Consider the following 19,068-nt stretch of genomic DNA (forward strand, 5'->3'; position numbering starts at 1 on the left):
ATAACTTTTATAAGTATAAAAAAAAAATCGTTTTTACTCATAGAAAATATGAAATAGTTTCATCCAATTGAACGATTTTAAAAAATTATAAGAATACTTAACAAATAATTTTGCAACCAATATGGATCCGAGTCTGAGGACGAATCTGACAATGAGATTGATGCGGTGATTTATAAGTAACGATAATGACTTTGAGTTATTTGCCGCGGTAGCAGCGAAGGAAGGAGTGTTAATGAGTCCAGAACGCAAAGAAATCCCTTGATGCAATCAACAATGATGATGCAGCCGGTCGAGCCATTGGTGGTAAATCGCGATGAAGGAGAGAAGGTGATTTAACAAAAAGGAAGGTAATAGACCGACGAAATGAATAATGTTCTCATCTCTTTCTCTCTACTTTCATTGCATTAGTGTCGAAGGAAAAAAGTTCCTTAACAAATAAAATTTGCGAGTTGAAACTTCTTAACGTTCTTCCCCTCCCCCCCTATTCTTATAATCATCCTTTTGAACTCATACATCTCATTAGCCAAAAATCAAAAAAAAATTCTTCTTATATTACAATAGAAAAAGTCATGATGCGTGCTTTGAGAAAATATGCGATAAATTTTAATATAGAAATTTATATAATATAATAAATTTATTTAATAAAGCAAACGATTGAAACTAATTATTCTGATTAGTCGATTCAATGATTCAATATGTCCACGTAATGTCATAATATTATGAACTATTGATAAGTAATTTCTAATTGAAAATATTTCGTGGCTTTCAAAGGAATTTCAATATTTTTTACAAAACGTTTGACTCTAACAAAACCGATGTTCACGATAAAATTTCGTATAAACGATATAATTAATCTAAAACCAATTAAATCATATCGTCATAATATTTATTCCAAGAAATCATTTTGGTAAATGATCGAAATTGTTAATTTCTAAGATATCACGATATTTATTTAGGTAAAAGCGTTTGCCGATAAACATGTGACGATATGGTAATCATGTAACAGATCGTTCATATATTTCGGTATTTAAGCGTATTAGTAATTTTACCGAATTGGCGTCACAAGATCGTAATGTTCACACATTGATTCAATTTTATACAGTTATGACGGTAGTTTGGTGTGAACATGTACATATAAAAAATATGCGCCATTGGAGAAGCCGATTAAAATAAATAATTTGAACAAAAAAAAAAAAAAAAAAAAAAAAAAAGAAAAAAAAGACCGATCCGGTACCATGTGAACGAGCTGTAAGGCAATCAGATAGACAAGGAGACAAGCAAGCAAGCAGGCAAGTGGACAGACAAGCGTGCAGGCAAGCAAGCAAGCAAGCAAGCAGGCAGACAGGCAGGCAGGCAAACGAGCAAGCAAGCGAGCAAGCAGGCAAGCGGGCAGGTTCGGCAAAATCAACGCGGAGTGATTGCCGGCAAAGTCGGCAAAGAGAGGCAAGTGATGGACGGCCCATCAGGAGGGCCCCGACGTTCCGTACCAAACGAGATTAATAGAGATCCGGCTGTCAGCCGGACGCCTCACCGTCTGAGCGAGATCTGAGCGGGTACCAGACGGCCAGTCTTCCCGCAGATCGCAACCTGCGTGGGCAAGAACCGATCGTGATCGATCGCACGGTTTAAGCATTCTTTAGGCTACTCGTCTTCTATACGAGTCCGCGAGTTATAATAACGTTTGATCCTCTAGTCATTTTGGGGAAGATCTGTAATGAGATAACGATAGTGAAAATTATACGTTATCGTGATTTAACTGATACGCGATTAGAACGAGAGAGAGGGAGAGAGAGAGAGAGAGAGAGAGAGAGAGAGAGAGAGAGAAAGAGAGAGATAGAAAAAAAAATAAAGAATAAAAAAAAATAATAATAAAAAAAAACAAAAAACAAAAAAGAAAGAAAAAAGAATTTGCTTAATCCATCATATTGTACAAATTCTCTACAAATAGGTCTATCTTTCTTTTCGTACCGATGCGAATGCAAAGCACGAGGGGATGGTGGAGCGTCCTCGGCAGTTTTGCCCTGATTTTTCTCGCCAATATACGATTAGGTAGGCTATCCAATACGCAGGATAAATCGTCTTACGTTACCAACGTAATAAAAAATATTCGTTATTAATGAATTTTTTTTCCGAATTTTTCTTTTTATCTCATTTACATTTACATAAGAAAATGTATCGATCGATTGCAATATTGTTTTTACAAGTAATTATTTATCTTTAAACGAAATAAATTTTTAAATATATGTAAAGATTAACAGAATAAATTCATTCTGATCGTTTTTGAAAAAGCAATTGACTTCATGAAAATTCGTTTGTTTTTTTAGCTTTCAGCGAGAAGGATTCGGAGGGAAAAGTTCATACGGAGGAAGCACGGCAACATCTTTGCTGTGCAAGGCACGAAAAAATGATCGACGTCGGTTATGGTGAGTTCTCTACGATTTATACAAATTAATATTATTATGATCTATATAAATGAAATATGAAACATGCATACACTTATGTAAAGATTGCATAAGTGATTCTTTAAAAAAAAAAAAAGAAAAAATATATAAATAAATAAATAAATAATTAAAAAAGAAAAAGACCGGGTTGCATAATGCATCATGGACTTATTTGTCGTTAGAAAATATGACCTTGTCTTCGTTAGATACCACCGAGCAAGATTATTACTGGGTGTTTAATCAATTGACGCCCGGTGTCGATGTCGAGGGTGATGGAACGTCCGGTATTCTCGCATAGCAAATATACTTACATACTTACATACACTCACACATCGTCAATATTCGTGATTTAGAATACCGGTTCGTTCTGACGAAGAATTTGTTTCTTCGATCGGCGGATCGCTTTGAGCATATCGATCCCGATTAATCATAATAACGTTCCTCTTTTTCGATTCATTGACCGTAATAAAATGCTGCAGACCTCGAGACCATTGACATGAGAAATGAATTGGCAAGTTGAAAGTGCGAACGAAGGAATTAATATTTCGTAGAAGTGTTATTTGTGGGTTATATAAATTGTCGTACTTGTTATATAAAAATAAATATAACAAGTACTTTTGAAAAATTTAGCAGCCAATTTATATCAGATTTCGCTTGTAAAATTTTTCATTTACTTATATTAGTAATCGTTACCATTAACTCAATAAAGTGTTTAATTACTTTTTATAATTTATAAATATTATACAATTTGTAATTCGCACATATATATATATATATATATATATATATATATATATATATATATATATGTGCGTGTACATGTATGACCAAACTTATATTTTTTAATAATATTGCATTATAATATACATACGTTAGAATTGTATATATGTAATTTAGATAAGACACTTATGAAATTCGAGTGAACAGGAAATTCATTGACGATTTTATTTGTATTTCTATAAAGAACATCTACATTTGTGATCTTAAAACAAATATACGCAAAAAATATAGCACGAAAGAATAGACGAAAGAATGTAAATCGTTAAAAAATCTTCGAATTCAATATCATCCATATTTACGTCCAAAATAGCTTGATTACATTAAGTATAGTATAAGAATTCAATTCACGAATACATTATAATCATATGCAGTATATTAAATGATAAATTTATATTTTAATGCGATTTAAAAAATTGTAAATTTTTTCTTTTATTGTGACACGATTTAATAGGTCGCAATTTTAAAAATTAAAAGAAATTTACGATTTTTATATTCGATTTCTTCAAAATATTTACTTTTTTAATTTTTCTTCAGGAATATCTGGAGAAGTTATACAAATCGATATTGGACATTGTCGAAAGCTCTGTCCCCGATACGTTTCCGACGATCCTGGCGACGCTAGCAAACCGGCTGTTCAGGTAAAAATTTTCGACAAAATAAGAAAACGTAGGGAAATTAATTCGCAGAGTATATTCTTTTATCGTATTGACTGTTTAAAAGAATTTTATAAAAATTTATTTAAATGCCTTTGAAAAATCTTTTATGAATCAATTTACATTAAGAATTCATACTCCTTTATTTACTACAAAGTAAATAATAAACTTTACTATCTCCATGATTCTTAATAGCAATCTTATAAACAACGTCGTAAACGAACTGTTAGTGAATACATTTTACAAATGTTTCGGAATGATATCGGTATAAAATAAAGTTATAATCACAAGATGACAATCAACGTGTTAAGGGAAACTTTTTAAGGGAAGCCTCGATCACCAAAGAGACAATTTTTTTGCGATATCGTAGCAGGAATGCAGCTTTAGGGAGGGCCTACGTGACTATGCGTAATCCGTGACTCATACTTGCGGGATGCACCAGGTGCAAAAACACCGTAGGCTGATTGCCGCATCAGGTTCCATACGAACAAAAAGCCCATCCTGCCGGATTGAAGTTTATCGAACCGGTCCGTGGATCTCTTTCGAATTTCATGCTGGAGTCTTTCGGCTGCTTGAAAATGAGAATGGCTTTGTGCCAGAGCGACTTTGGTCGAAAATAAATCAGAAAATTGCAAGATATTTTGCGAGTAAGAAAAATAGAAAAAAAAAAGAAAAAAAAAAGAAAACGGGAAAAAAACGGATACCTTCAGGCGTTCGATGGCCATTGAACTCGTCAAAATTCAAATTCCATTCGAAAGTGATCCTATATGGTAAAAGCTACGCTTTCGAATAGCTCCAAGACGCGTCTAGGTTCCGATAGGAAAATATTTTTAAAAGTTTTAACGCTATAGATAATAGTCTCTTATCTTCAACATTCTCTGATTGAAACAAGTTATCGTTGAAAAGAGATATTAAAAATATCCTTAGAAAAAATGAAAATATATAAGGAATTATTGGGACAACAATATCCAAGTGTATACACGTGTGATCAAAGATATAAAACAAATTAAAAAATTTAAATATCTTACCAATAATAAAATATTTTTATGTTGAATTATTCTTTTAATTTAGATTACATTCAAGTTATTATTTTAATCCTTGGATTCAATTAATGAAAATTTGTAAAAAATATTTTTCAATAAAATAATTATAATTTAAGAGAATTCTCTATAGAATCATTCATATTTAATGTGATCTTACAAATTTATATATCTGTAAAAAGAAAAAAATCAAAAGATCTTGATCACAGCGTATAGTACATGCATACATATTTTAAAGTACAGTTTCGAGAGAATTTTTATATCAAGGAGTATATATAGTTTGAGAGCCCAGTAATGTCGGCCGATTATGCCGAGGGCTATGAAGGGTGAAGAAAGACTGGAACGTATCTCAGATTTATGACGCATGAGTTCGACCAATCCGGAAGCTGGAATGTGGCCACGCCAGACATCGCACGATCGAACAATCTTCACGACTCTGAAAAGAGCTCACCCCGTATATCGATGAGGATTTTCAACTATAAAAAGAAATTATTCATATTTTTATTGTTAAAAAAAGAAGAGTTTTTAAAAGTTAATATATCAAAGATACAAGAAAAAAATCGAAAAACTAATGCATTTGGGTAAACGTAACAATAAATAATCGCCTTTAAACAAAATAATCGTTAATAATAATAAACGGATAATATTAAACATTATACAAATAATTATATATTAATGTCAACATCTTTCTTTTTTTTTTATAAATATAATAATATTTTTTTTTTTTTTAATATAATAATAATAGTAAAAAAATTATATTTTAATGTCACACAGAAAATAAGTCGATTGGTACAATAGTTTCCTATGTTTTCCCGTGAATATTATATACTTGATATATATGTCTGTATATATAGTATAAATGTACATGTACAACATATATATATATATATATATATATATATATATATATTTATATGATTGTATTATATATAATATTGTTATATATTTATATGGTTGTATTATATATAATATTGTTTACAATAATATATTGTATATATATACCATTTGGTTACATTTATATATATATATATATATATATATATATATATATATATATATATATATATATAGTTTCTATTAATCTTTAAAGTTTTTATTTGCAACAATATATGCAATTGCAGAAAATTGTTGTAGACTTTTAGATATCTTCGAGTTCAGCAAAAGAAGATCCGGAGAACGATTTTCCAAGGATGCGTATTTGGAGTGTCCCTTCGTGTATCGCTTCCTTGCACGGGTGGAGGAGGTTATTTTCGTCACGTAATGTAATCCGATTGGTAGTATTTACGATCTTGCAGCTCACCTACGCTCTCCTGGAGAGAAACAAGTCGGAAAGACGACGCTGCACGCGATATGCAAAGGAGAAGAGAGGAGAGAGGTTGCTTGTGGACGATGTGTTTTGCGTCCTTGGAAGGTCGAATCGTCTTGGGTCACCACACGCGGGCGCCAGCCTGTCCAGATACTAAATCCCGAGAATCGCGTTCCTTTATATCCAGGAGGACAAATGATCCGGATGAAAAAGAAATTTATTGGATCCTCCTAAAGAAATTATTATAATGTAGTTAAAGAAAACGGAAAAAAGAATAAGTACTAAATTTATTTTCATATCACGAAGAGTATGAAAAATAAAATTATCTTCTCTATGATATAATTGTAACATACAATTATATAAGATATCATATAAAAAGAAGAAAGTTGAAAGCGATTATCACGTATATAATCAGGATGCATACACGCGAGCCAATAATTATGTTATCGATTTTTTATAATTCCTAAGAGTTTTTGCATTTAATGCAGTATCTTCTTTTTTCCAAATGATCGAGACAGCCTCATCGAGAGAATCTCGTCTTTCTAAACCTTATATCTTTCTTAATATACCAGACTCATCTAAAAATGTGACTCGATCATTACGATTGAATTATTAAACGATTAGGATAATATTAAGTACTAGATCTAGATATGGAATAAGAACGGATGATATTTGTTAGAGAAAAAATATACCTGTTATAATATTTTTAGAGATGTTCGCAAGAGGGTCATTGCCGGCCAAGAGCTGCTAGACTGGAAAGAGTATCCACGTTGCAGGGAGTCCGTATTATTGAGGCTGTTGATGCTTGCGAGTGTTCTTCAGATTCCTCTTGTAAAAGAGAATCATATACACATCTTATACATTCTGGTACACCGTATCAAGTCGTTGTTGATGTTGGCGTTTGCATAGGACACTGTGGCAAAGGTATTAGAAATAATTAATATTCAGGAATAATAATAATAATCCAATGACAATAAAATGATAATGTATTTAATAAAATAATTTTATATAAATGCTTGTACGTTATAATATCGTTTATATTTCTTTTTTCTTTTTTTTTTTTTTTTTTTTTTTTTTCTTAAGATCTTGGTTGCAAACCTGTAAGAAATAACACGGTCAGCGTTAAAGGACCAAATGGTAAATAAAATGTAAACAACATAAATTGAAAAATCTAAATGATATTATAACAATTATTACGTTTTAAGGAGACGAAGTTTATCCGGTTATCGAAAGATGCAACTGTGTCGGTAATTGTCATCGAATGGATCACATGGAAACAGTGTTGGATTTCAGTGAAGTTGAAATTAAAGAGGGTACCAATACTACCGATGTCAAGCCCGTTGTTAGAGTAAGCGGTTTTGATAAATCATCAAAGGATTTTTCGATAATCATAGAATTATTTTTCTTATGAATATTTTTCAGCAAATTAATGTTGGCCAATGTGTCGGAGCTTGTCCTGGAAACGAAACAGAAACTTGCCTTTTACGGGACAAACGCGAACCCTCGAGATGTCTGGCTGGTCTTTATTCCAAACAACATACTTGCACACCGGCGAGATTTAAAGTTCACGAGTACAGGTACCATCATTTGTATTTATTTAAAGAATTTAAATATACTAATTGTGCAAAGTATTTTTAGAAAAATAATATAACATTAAATGCTCTTTTAGAACTCGACGAGGATCAAAACGCGAAGTGATACAAATTATTCAATGCATTTGCGTTTAGAAAGGATCATCATTGAACATACAAATTTTATTATCGAAAAAAAAAAAACGAGGATGAAGATGTGACAGAAAATATTTTTTTGTGTTACGTTTTGCAAAAACGTTAAGATATACTTTCTCTTTTTTTTTTTTTTTTAGATCTGCCGTGTAGTTATGTGGCTAATAAATTTCTAATGTCTTTTCTAAAGGAAAAAAAAAAAAAAAAAAAAAAAAAAAAAAAAAAAAAAAAAAAAAAAAAAAAAAAAAAAAAACAGAAAAAAGAAAAGAAGAAAAACTCAAATCGCATGTCTGCCAGATCAACATCTTTCTGTGTAATATAACGATGTATAAGTTAATCGGCAAATAATAACGAAATATCTTTAAGTAAATTTAACTTTGAACTAAGAAATGTTATATCCTCACATGATGCTGAACGTATAATATACATATAGATATTTTCCATAGTTATGTATATTTCATGTATACATGTATTTTTATACGTATATTATACGTCTATTTTACGTCTATGATGTACTTATATAGTATGTCTATCAAATAAACGTATATTTTACATAACTCTTATAACTATTTATATATTATTAGTATTATAAAATATGGATGGAGATAGAGAAAGAGAGAGAGAGAGAGAGAGAGAGAGAGAGAAAGATATAACTTTATTGTTACCCCTTTCAGATGTCACAATATCTTATATGTGGATATACTATATGTATGTACTTGTTTAGCATGAGATCTCGTCGCATACGTTATTCCCAAGCAATGCAGTTCGAAGTAAAAGACCGAAACTAACTGAAATTCGAGGCGACAACCTCGATATGAGAGAAAAACGTGGGCGAACGACTCATAAAAATACGCTCGTGACTTGTGATCAGTCATCGCCCTCGCAATGAAAAAAAAAAAAAAAAAGAAAAGAAGAAAAAAAAGAAAAAAAAGAAAAAAGAAAAAACAACGAATTATCTAAAACGTTCATCCACCTAAATATCGCGTCGCGAGCATAGCTTGGTGCTTACGAATCCGTAGAATTTAGGAAACGTGCTTTTTATAATAGCCCGGCACTGTCATCATCGCTCAGCGATTTCCATCGTCTCAATAACACACACACACACACACACATACATATATTCATTTATTTTTTATAAAATATATATATATATACATATTTAATTTATTTACGAACTATTACTTAAAATTCGTATAAACAACATTTTTTAGCGACAATAACAACGATAATTAAACATCCTGTAATAATTTAATATTGGATATAAATTATATTGCTAAAAAGAATTGTTTAAATAATAATAAAATAGATATAGATACGAACACAGTCAAATTCGATAGTCAAAAACAAAAATAGTATTGTGAAAAAGTTAAGAAGAGAAACATATACAAACGAGATTGTCTTTGACGAGTAGGTTAAAGGGCCAAGATGTGTTGTCGTTGTTGACAATTATGCGGACAAATAAATGGTTTGCGTATATGTCGCGGTGTGACTGTGTATATATATATATATATATATATATATATATATATATATATATATATAAAACGTGAGAAGCGCCAATGTCGAGCGGGGAGTAAAGCGGGGGAAGGAACTCCCGGCATAGCATAAAGGTGACTCCTCGCAGCGAAAACCTTCCATATGCCACTTAGCGTCCCGTTGAGTTCGGCAAAGTGTCCGGTAAAGCAGAGATATCCGTTCCTTCGACGAAACGAGACACATAGAAAATAGAGTGTCTTTTTTTTTTTCTTGTTCGTGATAAAGTGTCCAAGTCTACGATTAATTATTATACCATACGCACATAATACAGTACCATAAAGGGTGAGTCATTTCGATAGGAACATCAAAATATCTTCGTTGTTTATGAACGTTGAAGAATTGACTCAGTCGAAGAAAATTGACGTCTTTCAAATAGACCAATGTATAATAATAGAAAAAGAATTTTTATACGTTTATAAACAACGAAAATGTTCAAATGATCCTATTGATATGACTCACTTCACATTTTGTGATACCAATAGAAAAATATAGCGGACATCTCACCCGCGTGAAGACCTGACTAAAACATTGAATAAGATTTAGGTGTACATGTTTGACACCTTAAAGAAAGTGCACTCGATTGCTTCCCGATTTCTTTTTTCTTTCTAATCAAACGCAAGATCGTATCAATGCAGACGCGAAGTGCATTGTCGTTATTGCTTGTGTTGTCGGCGATGTCATTGTCGACGTATCTTCTTCCTGAAGCGGACGCATATCCCTCAGATCTTCTCAAGGATGATAAAGGTCAGGAAAGAACGGGTCCGTCTTCGTCGCATAGTGAACTCACTCAGGGAAAAGAGCTTGGTAACGAGAAACACCAAGACGAGTTGGAAAAGTTGCAAAAGGTCCGTCTTGTATCCGATTTCTAACGATGTTTTTTCACGTACGTCGTTGAGAAGTAATTTATGAAAGGACGATTGAAAACTGAGTGTACGTGTTATTTTGTGCAAAATATTAATCAAATATAATAATATTACAGATCTTTGGTATACGTGGCCAGGGCGAAATATCAGCCCATCGTAAGATACCACCTCAGTTCATGATGGAACTGTATAATATTATCGCCGATGATAAAGGCGTCACACGAGGACGAAATCCTTATAATGCTAAGATCGTACGGAGTTTCATCGAAAAGAGTAAATTCTTTTCTTTAATATCTACCCAAACTTCTTTCTCTTTCTCTCTCATATTTGTATATAATAAATTATCTATATTTCCATCTTCAATTCTCCCATTCTTAATTACTATACTTTTCACTTCAAGTAATCACTAATTTTAATCATTTATATAATTTAAATCACTCTTTTAACGTGACAATTTATTTAGAAGAAAATAATGACTAATTACTTTAACCCGTAGATACCTCCTTGCCTCATTTTTATTTCTTTAATGTATCCGGCCTTGAAGAAAACGAATCGGTTTTGGAAGCCGAGTTACATCTTTACAGAAAGAAAACGCCAACTAAATCGATGCATCCTTTGACGCTTACGTCGCCGTATTATTCGGTAAGCGTCAGACATCCAAACGATTTCCTTCCTCAATCTTCTCTTTTCATAAGATAATCACTTCTGTTCAGATAAGAGTCTATCAAGTGTTAGAGAAAAGAAGTCTTGCTGTACCGAATCTTCACAAGTTACTCAATATTCATTATGCTGGAATACATACTTCAGGTTGGCAGGTATGTTTTTATGATCTTCAAAAGTAAAAAACTATTATTATTATATTATATATATATATATATATTATACACACACACATATTTTACCTTCTAATTTAAATAGATAGAGAATAGATAGAACATAAACAGAGATATCGTGTTAAAAGTTAAAGTTATTAAAAAACAGTTACTTACCACCATTCCACAGGTGTTTAACGTTAAAGAAGCTGTACTTTCCTGGTTCAGCGGTGATCCAAATCTTGGTCTCTTGGTGACGGTCACGACTTTGTTTGATGATGAAGTAAACATCGAGTTTTCTCGACGAAATGAATATCATCATAACAAGCAACCGATCTTGGTTCTTTTTAACGACGATGGTAAAGAACAACGACCTAGAATGAAAATCGTTCCGGATTACTATCCTTATGGGAATGACAATATCGACGAAGATAAATTACTTTATGACGGTATAAACGATAAGATTAACTTGAAGGAAGAATATGACGAGCATCTTCAAAAACAGGAAAGACAGAGAGACGAGGTTGAAGGGACATCAGGAATAAAAAGACGCGAAAAAGAATTTTTTTCAAGAGAGAAAAGAAAACAGGACGAGTCAGATTCAACTTGGCGGGAAGATTTCGTAGAACGTGACCGACGTGATACAAAATTAACCAGAGAACGTCCTAAGAAGATTATCTCGCATAAAACGAAGACGACGCATGTTTTAACGTCGATGGATATTTACAAGAGAGCCATGCTTCGGGAGAAATTAAATAAGGTCTCCCAAAGAGGAGCTAGCAGGAATCAACGTAGAGCGAGAAGGTCAACAAAACAAAATGTTTTGTTGGGTTACAAAAACACGACTATCTGCTCGAGACACGAGCTTTACGTCGATTTCGAAAAAATTGGACTATCTTCAAACATAATTGCGCCTAAAGGATACTCTGCATATCATTGCAAAGGTCTTTGCGAGCCACCGCTGAGCCAAAATCAACAACCAACAAATCATGCCACCGTACAAAGTATTATTCATAAGATGGGTTTGGTGGAAGGCGTTGAAATGCCTTGCTGTGTACCAACGAAGCTATCTAGCACCAGTATGCTTTTCTACAACGATAACGAAAACGTTGCTCTGAAAATATACGAGGACATGATAGCTGAACATTGTGGTTGTCATTAATGGAATAACGCTTGTTTCGATCGAAAATTGCTGCTCGATATTTTCCTGAAGAGTCCATGTCAAAAGAACACACAGATTAGTGATCGTACGAACGATTCGTGAGTGTTCTTCAAGATTTCAAGAATTATGACTAAGAAAATAGATTAAATGTTGTATATTTTGGGTTCTCGTTGGTTCTTTTAAGTACTTACGTCCTCCTGAAAGAAAAATAAAAGAAAATTATTATTTCTACAATATCGAGCGTTATTTTCGCATAAGTCGTTGTACATCGACAAAGTCCTGTTTGTAAATAAGAACATTCCCAAGTATGCGTACATCCACACACATATACACACGCACGCACACAAATACACGCAACGTTGTATTGTAATGTAATCTATTGTATTGTTATAACGTATCTCTGTAAATTATTATAATCGTAATTCGTAGATATAGAGATGATAAGATTAAATTTGTATATATAATATCTCGTGATAACTGCATTAGAATTATTTATAGTAAAATAGTAGATATACAATAAATGATATTTAAACCGATAATTATTATTATTTTTATTATTATTATTCCTTTGTCCCTCTTATCCTTAAAAAATATATAAAATGACGTATCATGAAAGTCTGCGTTAAAAACGTACACAGGACTTGATCATTGTCTGCCATCAAAGGAGCGTCCCGAAATCAAACGCTTCTCTCAAGCTCGCGGAATGTTTTCGAGAGGGCGAACGATGAAATCAGCGGTGAAATTTATAAGCCTGGCGTTAAAATAAATGCGACAGTTATTCGTGTTGTTGACGGTGAGTTTGGCGCCGGTGGATTGCAGAAATGCAGTCGTGGAATGTGAAACGCTACCGGTGTTGAACTTCCACGAGTACGTTATGGAAAACAAAAGATAAGGGTGGCCGGCCTCTCTCGAAGTAACTTTGATATTAATTCAGACCACTCAATATGTAAATTATCACGCTTTGCAATATTTTCACATTACTTTTTTATATATACGTAGATACTTAATAATACGCAGAATTCAGATATTTCTATCGTTAATTTCATTTCAAAATTCGTAATAGTTATCGGGATATCGCCATTAAAAGATAAAATTTATTTAAATTTATTAACTATTGCGAAACTTTTTTTTATATATAATATATTGATAATGGAAAAAAAAATGAGTAAAGAAGTGCTCCTCAATCGTAATCGTTGGCGTATGAAATAATAACCCACTTTATGTCGGAGGACATCTTATATGCTCGAATCATTCTATTCCTATCGCAAAAAATAAATTATGTTAAACAAGGTCATGCGGAAGACATCAGAGTTAATGTACGATCTTAATAAATTATCTTCTCGCGTGTATCATGGAATATTCGTTTGCTCTGTTATTATGGAAATTTAAAATATTATACTAACTATTACGATACGTAAGTATCGTGAAATAAAGAAAATTTTATGATCTTCTCACTTGTTTCACGTATGTTTCTAATTTTAATATATCTAGTAAAAGTATAAAATATATACAATATATATGTATATATATATATATATATATATATATATATTTATATATATTATATTATATTTCTATCACATTAAAAAAAAGAATACTTAAATAATTTACTTCTTTTTTTTAATACTAATAAAGTTTATCATTATATATTATAGATACCTATATATTATAAAAGAAATGTAAGAGATAAGGCAGATTCGTACGTTCAACACACCCCATCAATTTCTTGATACTAGCATTTACATATCTGTGAGGTGTCTGACTGCTCGCGTGCCGTTCTCACTGCATTCCCGTACGCGCATCTCCGGTTATATTTACTTCAGGGTGGGTGTATTTTCGAATCTGTTCGACTAAAAATAACTGGAACGTGTTTCACTGCATTCCATTCATGTTGTATTTAGATCCTGGCGCCGTAATACGTATTGATTTACGATACGGCTTTGCGCGAACTTTGCGGTCCAAAAGATAACATATTAAAGACTTTTCGTACTAAACTTACCAATAAAACATTAATCAAGTGCTAGATCATTTTCAAGTAATCACTTTCATCCATTATACTAGATCAATGAACGACACGAACCAAAAACAATAGAAAAGTGAACTACTTAAATCGTCTACATCTGAAACATTATAAGAACAAATGGATTTATCTGATAAAACGAATTTTGTAATGATGCGAATGATTTGAACGATTATTTAATAAGATAGATACAAGGAATGTATTTGATTAAATGTAGAATTGAAGTGTAGAAAGCATGATATATGAAATAAAAGAAAGAAAGGAAAAAGATTTTTTTTCTTTTTTTTTTTTTTTTTTTTTTTTTTAGGAGAACAAAATAAAAGCCTAAGCCGTGATACGCCATAATAGAAGCTATACAATGACGTAGTGTTCTGTCATCCGGCGTGCTACCTCTCCAACCGTTTCACCTCGCCGCCACTGGCCCATTATAGTGGGACAGAACTTCACCGATTCACAACTATACACATAGTGGTGTACGCCTTTGAACAGTGAGCGCCGCGTTTTGTACCCGCTCTTCTTCTCCTCTCGCAATTCTCATACTTCATCATTTTGATAAGATAAACGTGTGTGCTTCTTCCGTAATTTACTTATCTTTCCGGGAGAAGATTACCGATGAACTTTCGATTTACTTTGTCGTTATACTTTTACAATCAGGAAGAACTAAAACAAAGAAAATAACGCTGATTTGGTGACAATAATGAATATCTAGAAGATATACTGATTGATCGATTACTTGGCGCTAATAAAGAATAATAATAATAATAATAATAATAATAATAATAATAATAATAATAATAATAATAATAATAATAATAATAATAAAAAGAAAAGAATAAAATAAAATAAAAACAAACGAAACCAAATAGAAAATGAGATCGATACAATTGATGATCTATATAATCATTACTCTTCATTTGATTTTAGCCGTTACTCTTATACATTACCAGGTAAGTCAAGTAAACAAATGAAGTGATATTTAGTAGGACATTTACATGCTCCAATAATATACGGAATTAGAGATAAAGCGCTCTTTTTTTGAGCATTTAAATAAACAAATATTATTTCCTTCAAATAATCCATATCTTTTAAAAATAACAATAAGATAAATATCATTTGTTATGATTATACGTCTTACAGTGAAATAAATGTAGTATACCAATGTATCGTCGATTTCGATAAGAGATATTACATATTATATTTCCTGTTAGTTTTCGTTTCTTCAAACTGAGACGGAGTAGGAGTTCTTCCCGGCATCATACAATGGCTACGCCATTGAATGGGCAACGATCGCATAACACGCGGCTTCTCAGAAGTAGAAATGTTCCATCTCTCGCATCGTTGAGCGTATCCCATTCCAGTCCATTCCACTCATACCGTTCCAACACATACCGCTACGTCCCTTTTTCTCCTTCAAAGTCCGTAACTCATCTACGAAGTAAACACGATCTTTTGATGTTATGCTCGTTGTGTTGTTCGTGTGAGAAAAAAAAAGAAACACAAAAGAAAAGAAAAAGAAAAACAGTAACCAATAAAAGATTAAAAAATTTTTAAATTATTTCCATATATGTGTATATATATATATATATATATATATATATATAACTTGTGTATATATATGTATATAATTTCATTCGATCGGAAATTATCAGGAAAGTCAGCGCTTTCGTCATTTCGATTTCATTTTCAATTTTTCTTCAATACATTTTTTAAAAATTATACAAACGACGTCGAAGATCCAATCGCCATTTTGATTCTGTTTGCGTACTTGGCGGACTTTTAAAAATGGCGCCCTAAATGTCGCAAAATTACATTTTAAATATTTTATCCTGTAATAATATATATACGATATCAGGCAAAGAATTCTCCATTAAGAAGGATTTTTAATAAAACGACGACCTCTGTCCACTTTTTCCCGAATTTAAATACATCATTCTCGTTAACCATATCAAGAAGGAAACGAGAAGACGACGAGATCGATGATTTATTAACGAGACACTCGAAGAATCGTAAGCGACATTGCAAAAATAATTCCACGTGTTCTCATATTGGAACACCGGAACAGGTAAGTATTGTAATAGACATGTACGATAAAACAAAACTAACGAATAATAATAGGACCAATAACAAATGATAAACTTTCGTATCCACAGATGTTCCAACAGAATAACGATTACGAAAGTGAGGAATCACGTTCAATGACAAAGATCCGAGCGTCAAATGAAAAAGATGAAAATATTAATAGACAATTAGAAGATATCGATATATATAACAATAGATCGTCGATTATCGATGGATACATCGAGGATAAGGATAACGATACAATCGACGATTACGTCGACAATAGAGATTTTCCTTCTATTTATAAAACTTCGGATGACTTTTCCGGCATGTTGACGAATCTTTTTCAAGCCTTACTAAATGCATCGCTTGAGACCGATCACAATAACTTTAAGGGATTGCATTTTATCAGAGAAAAATTTGACACGGACCCATGTCAAAAGTGGTTGAATAATGAAGACAAACTCGAGGCGGCATTTTCGGGTGAGGTTATTTAACATTTTTCTCGTTAAATTAAAAAGAAAAATGATGTATAACGCACATTTCAGGACATCTCGTTGTTCTTCCCGCCTGTCCGTGCAAATATCCGAACATTATCTTCTACGATAATAATTTATGGGACGAAAAACAAAAGAAGCATTATCGTTGGCGCGACGTAAGCAGCGCATCCTACCGATTGGATGTTTACAAGCCAGGGGCGGCCTATTGCGTGCGTACTCTATTGGCTACGGGAAGCGGAAGTGCACAACATTGTTGCTACGATAGTGACAGAAACCTGATAACACGTGGTTCCGGCGCGGGGACACCGTATTTTGTTAGTCCAGATATATCTTTGATTCTTCATGAGAAAATAGACATTTTACCTTGGCGTCTTTGTAAAGGAGACTTTTCTAGGTATTTTTATTTGGGAATTGTGTTTGACATCATCGTGATAGGTTCCATTGTTAAAAAAGTACATGTGTACGTTGTTTAGATTTAACAAAGTGAGGCCACCGAACAACGATAATGGTTGTAATGAAAATCCAGACAACGAGGAGTATCAACGACAAATAAACAGTACGAAATATTATTGAAGAACTCTAGTTTTCATTCATGGAGATAGGACGAAGCGAAAGTGTTAAATTGTAACAAATAGTGTTTTTATATTTGAAATATTAATTATGATTGTGCGGAATTTTATTTGAACTTTACTAAACTGAGTTTGTTTTAAACTGACTTTGTTAAAGGAGATTATAAGAAAAAAAAAATTATATATAACTAAATTCCAAAGGATAATGCGTGCAATGTGTTTATTTTCAAATATTCCCGCCTTTCCTACTTTATCGACACGATGAGAATGCTGTCAATTGTCATGGTTACCACTTGCAAACACGAAACCGACACTCTCTCTTTAATTCTTTTACGAAATATAAATAAATTGTATTTTAAAAACGATGGATTGGGCTACGGATTTAGAAATTACATCGAAGAAGGTAAATTACTTTAAATCATCGTCATAAATTCTTAAATATTTTACACGCAGTTGTAAATTTAGTATTGAATACCTGTGTTCAATGTTATTGTTAAAATTTTGTAAATATTTTCAAACGACTAATGTTTACAGCTTATTCCTAGACTGGGCAGAAGAGCAGGCCAAAATATTACGCAGGAAGATTCAAAATCAGATGAGGATTTGTTAAACAGCCCTACGTCATTATCCTCAGGACGTTCAACGCAGCCACCTGTGGCGCCACCTCGTGCCAGAAAAACTGGTTGGGGTGACGATTTAAAAAGTGGCAAGTGAGTGACGTATATAAAATATTTCAACTTTATTTTCCATATTTAAAAATAATCAGTAATTGTCTAAAACTATTTAATCTGTTTATTTTTTATCGTAGAACAAAGACTTCTTCTAACATAATCGAACAGTGAGTATTTATAATTAACAACAATATAGAATCAGACATCTATAGTCACTAAAACAGATTATTCCTTAGGGATCGATTTCGATCAACTGGAAAAGAAAATCAACAAGATGGTAAGATCGCAATAAGAGATTTTATAAATATAAACCAATATCATATCAATTTTAATAAAGAAAATAAATCAATTGAATCAATATGATCTTATTACAGATATTCCTGTGATACCTGATTTAGATGAAATTCAAGAGGACAATGTTCTTTCAGATCTTTCCAATGCACCTGTGTAAGTAAAATATTTATGTTATGTTTTTATCAAATAAATAAATAAATTCTAACTATTCTTTATTCATTTATTTCTTTTTTTTTTTTTACCTACATTTTTTTAATCTACATTGAACAATCATTTGTTTACGTAGAATCGACACGAACAGAGTCACGGCTTACAAAGAATTAGATACGGATTTAATTAAAAACGAAGCATTTACATCGTTGGATGGGATAAGTCTTTTCCCTCTAACAGAAAAATTGTATAATGAAAATATGGTGAAGGAACCCGACGAAGCTTGGAATTGGAATCTTTTGTTCACGCAAGTCGCATCGGAGATTAATAACGAGGTCCAGAAAAAATTGAATGCTTAAATAATAACAGATATGCGAGCATAATTCTATAAATTATTTTTCATACATGAAAATATATATAATAAAAATTATTTCTTATTACACTATTGAAAAAAAATATATTCAATATCACCAAATGTAGGGTTATTAT

The 19,068-nt window shown here is 32.2% G+C and overlaps 3 protein-coding genes and 1 long non-coding RNA gene across 7 annotated transcripts; 3 read left to right on the forward strand and 1 right to left on the reverse strand.

Annotated features, from left to right (window-relative positions):
* Nucleotides 1-1,439: 1,439 nt before the first annotated feature.
* Nucleotides 1,440-8,501, forward strand: LOC124951771. Its single transcript, XM_047500645.1, has 8 exons — nt 1,440-2,049; nt 2,325-2,423; nt 3,756-3,859; nt 6,931-7,144; nt 7,304-7,357; nt 7,426-7,568; nt 7,643-7,797; nt 7,890-8,501. Exons 1-8 carry the CDS (start codon nt 1,971-1,973, stop codon nt 7,945-7,947), a joined length of 906 nt encoding a protein of 301 aa, XP_047356601.1. The 5' UTR covers nt 1,440-1,970; the 3' UTR covers nt 7,948-8,501.
* A 995-nt stretch (nt 8,502-9,496) lies between these two features.
* LOC124951774 lies at nt 9,497-16,563 on the reverse strand. The gene is made up of 6 exons (XR_007101710.1): nt 16,441-16,563; nt 15,527-15,765; nt 14,728-14,997; nt 13,977-14,437; nt 11,333-13,576; nt 9,497-11,173 (listed from the first exon to the last, which is right to left on the reverse strand). It is a non-coding gene; the product is annotated as an uncharacterized LOC124951774 (long non-coding RNA).
* Nucleotides 14,771-17,670, forward strand: LOC124951769 (isthmin-1-like). Of its 3 annotated transcripts, none has more exons than XM_047500641.1 (5): nt 14,771-15,284; nt 16,190-16,399; nt 16,488-16,878; nt 16,944-17,289; nt 17,349-17,670. In XM_047500641.1, exons 1-5 carry the CDS (start codon nt 15,207-15,209, stop codon nt 17,380-17,382), a joined length of 1,059 nt encoding a protein of 352 aa, XP_047356597.1. In that variant the 5' UTR covers nt 14,771-15,206; the 3' UTR covers nt 17,383-17,670. The 3 variants fall into 3 exon arrangements, with proteins under 3 accessions (XP_047356597.1, XP_047356598.1, XP_047356596.1); XM_047500642.1 differs by having other exon boundaries at nt 16,944-17,209; nt 17,290-17,487; XM_047500640.1 differs by having other exon boundaries at nt 14,774-15,284; nt 17,369-17,670.
* A 24-nt stretch (nt 17,671-17,694) lies between these two features.
* LOC124951773 (intraflagellar transport protein 43 homolog) lies at nt 17,695-19,045 on the forward strand. 2 transcript variants are annotated; one of them, XM_047500647.1, is made up of 6 exons: nt 17,695-17,867; nt 17,999-18,174; nt 18,273-18,302; nt 18,360-18,412; nt 18,510-18,582; nt 18,716-19,045. In XM_047500647.1, the coding sequence occupies exons 1-6, from the start codon at nt 17,829-17,831 to the stop codon at nt 18,936-18,938; spliced, it is 594 nt and encodes a 197-aa protein (XP_047356603.1). In that variant the 5' UTR covers nt 17,695-17,828; the 3' UTR covers nt 18,939-19,045. The 2 variants fall into 2 exon arrangements, with proteins under 2 accessions (XP_047356603.1, XP_047356604.1); XM_047500648.1 differs by having other exon boundaries at nt 18,372-18,412.
* Nucleotides 19,046-19,068: the final 23 nt, after the last annotated feature.

This window comes from Vespa velutina, chromosome 9 (assembly GCF_912470025.1).
Source record: "Vespa velutina chromosome 9, iVesVel2.1, whole genome shotgun sequence".
Lineage (NCBI taxonomy): Eukaryota > Metazoa > Arthropoda > Insecta > Hymenoptera > Vespidae > Vespa > Vespa velutina.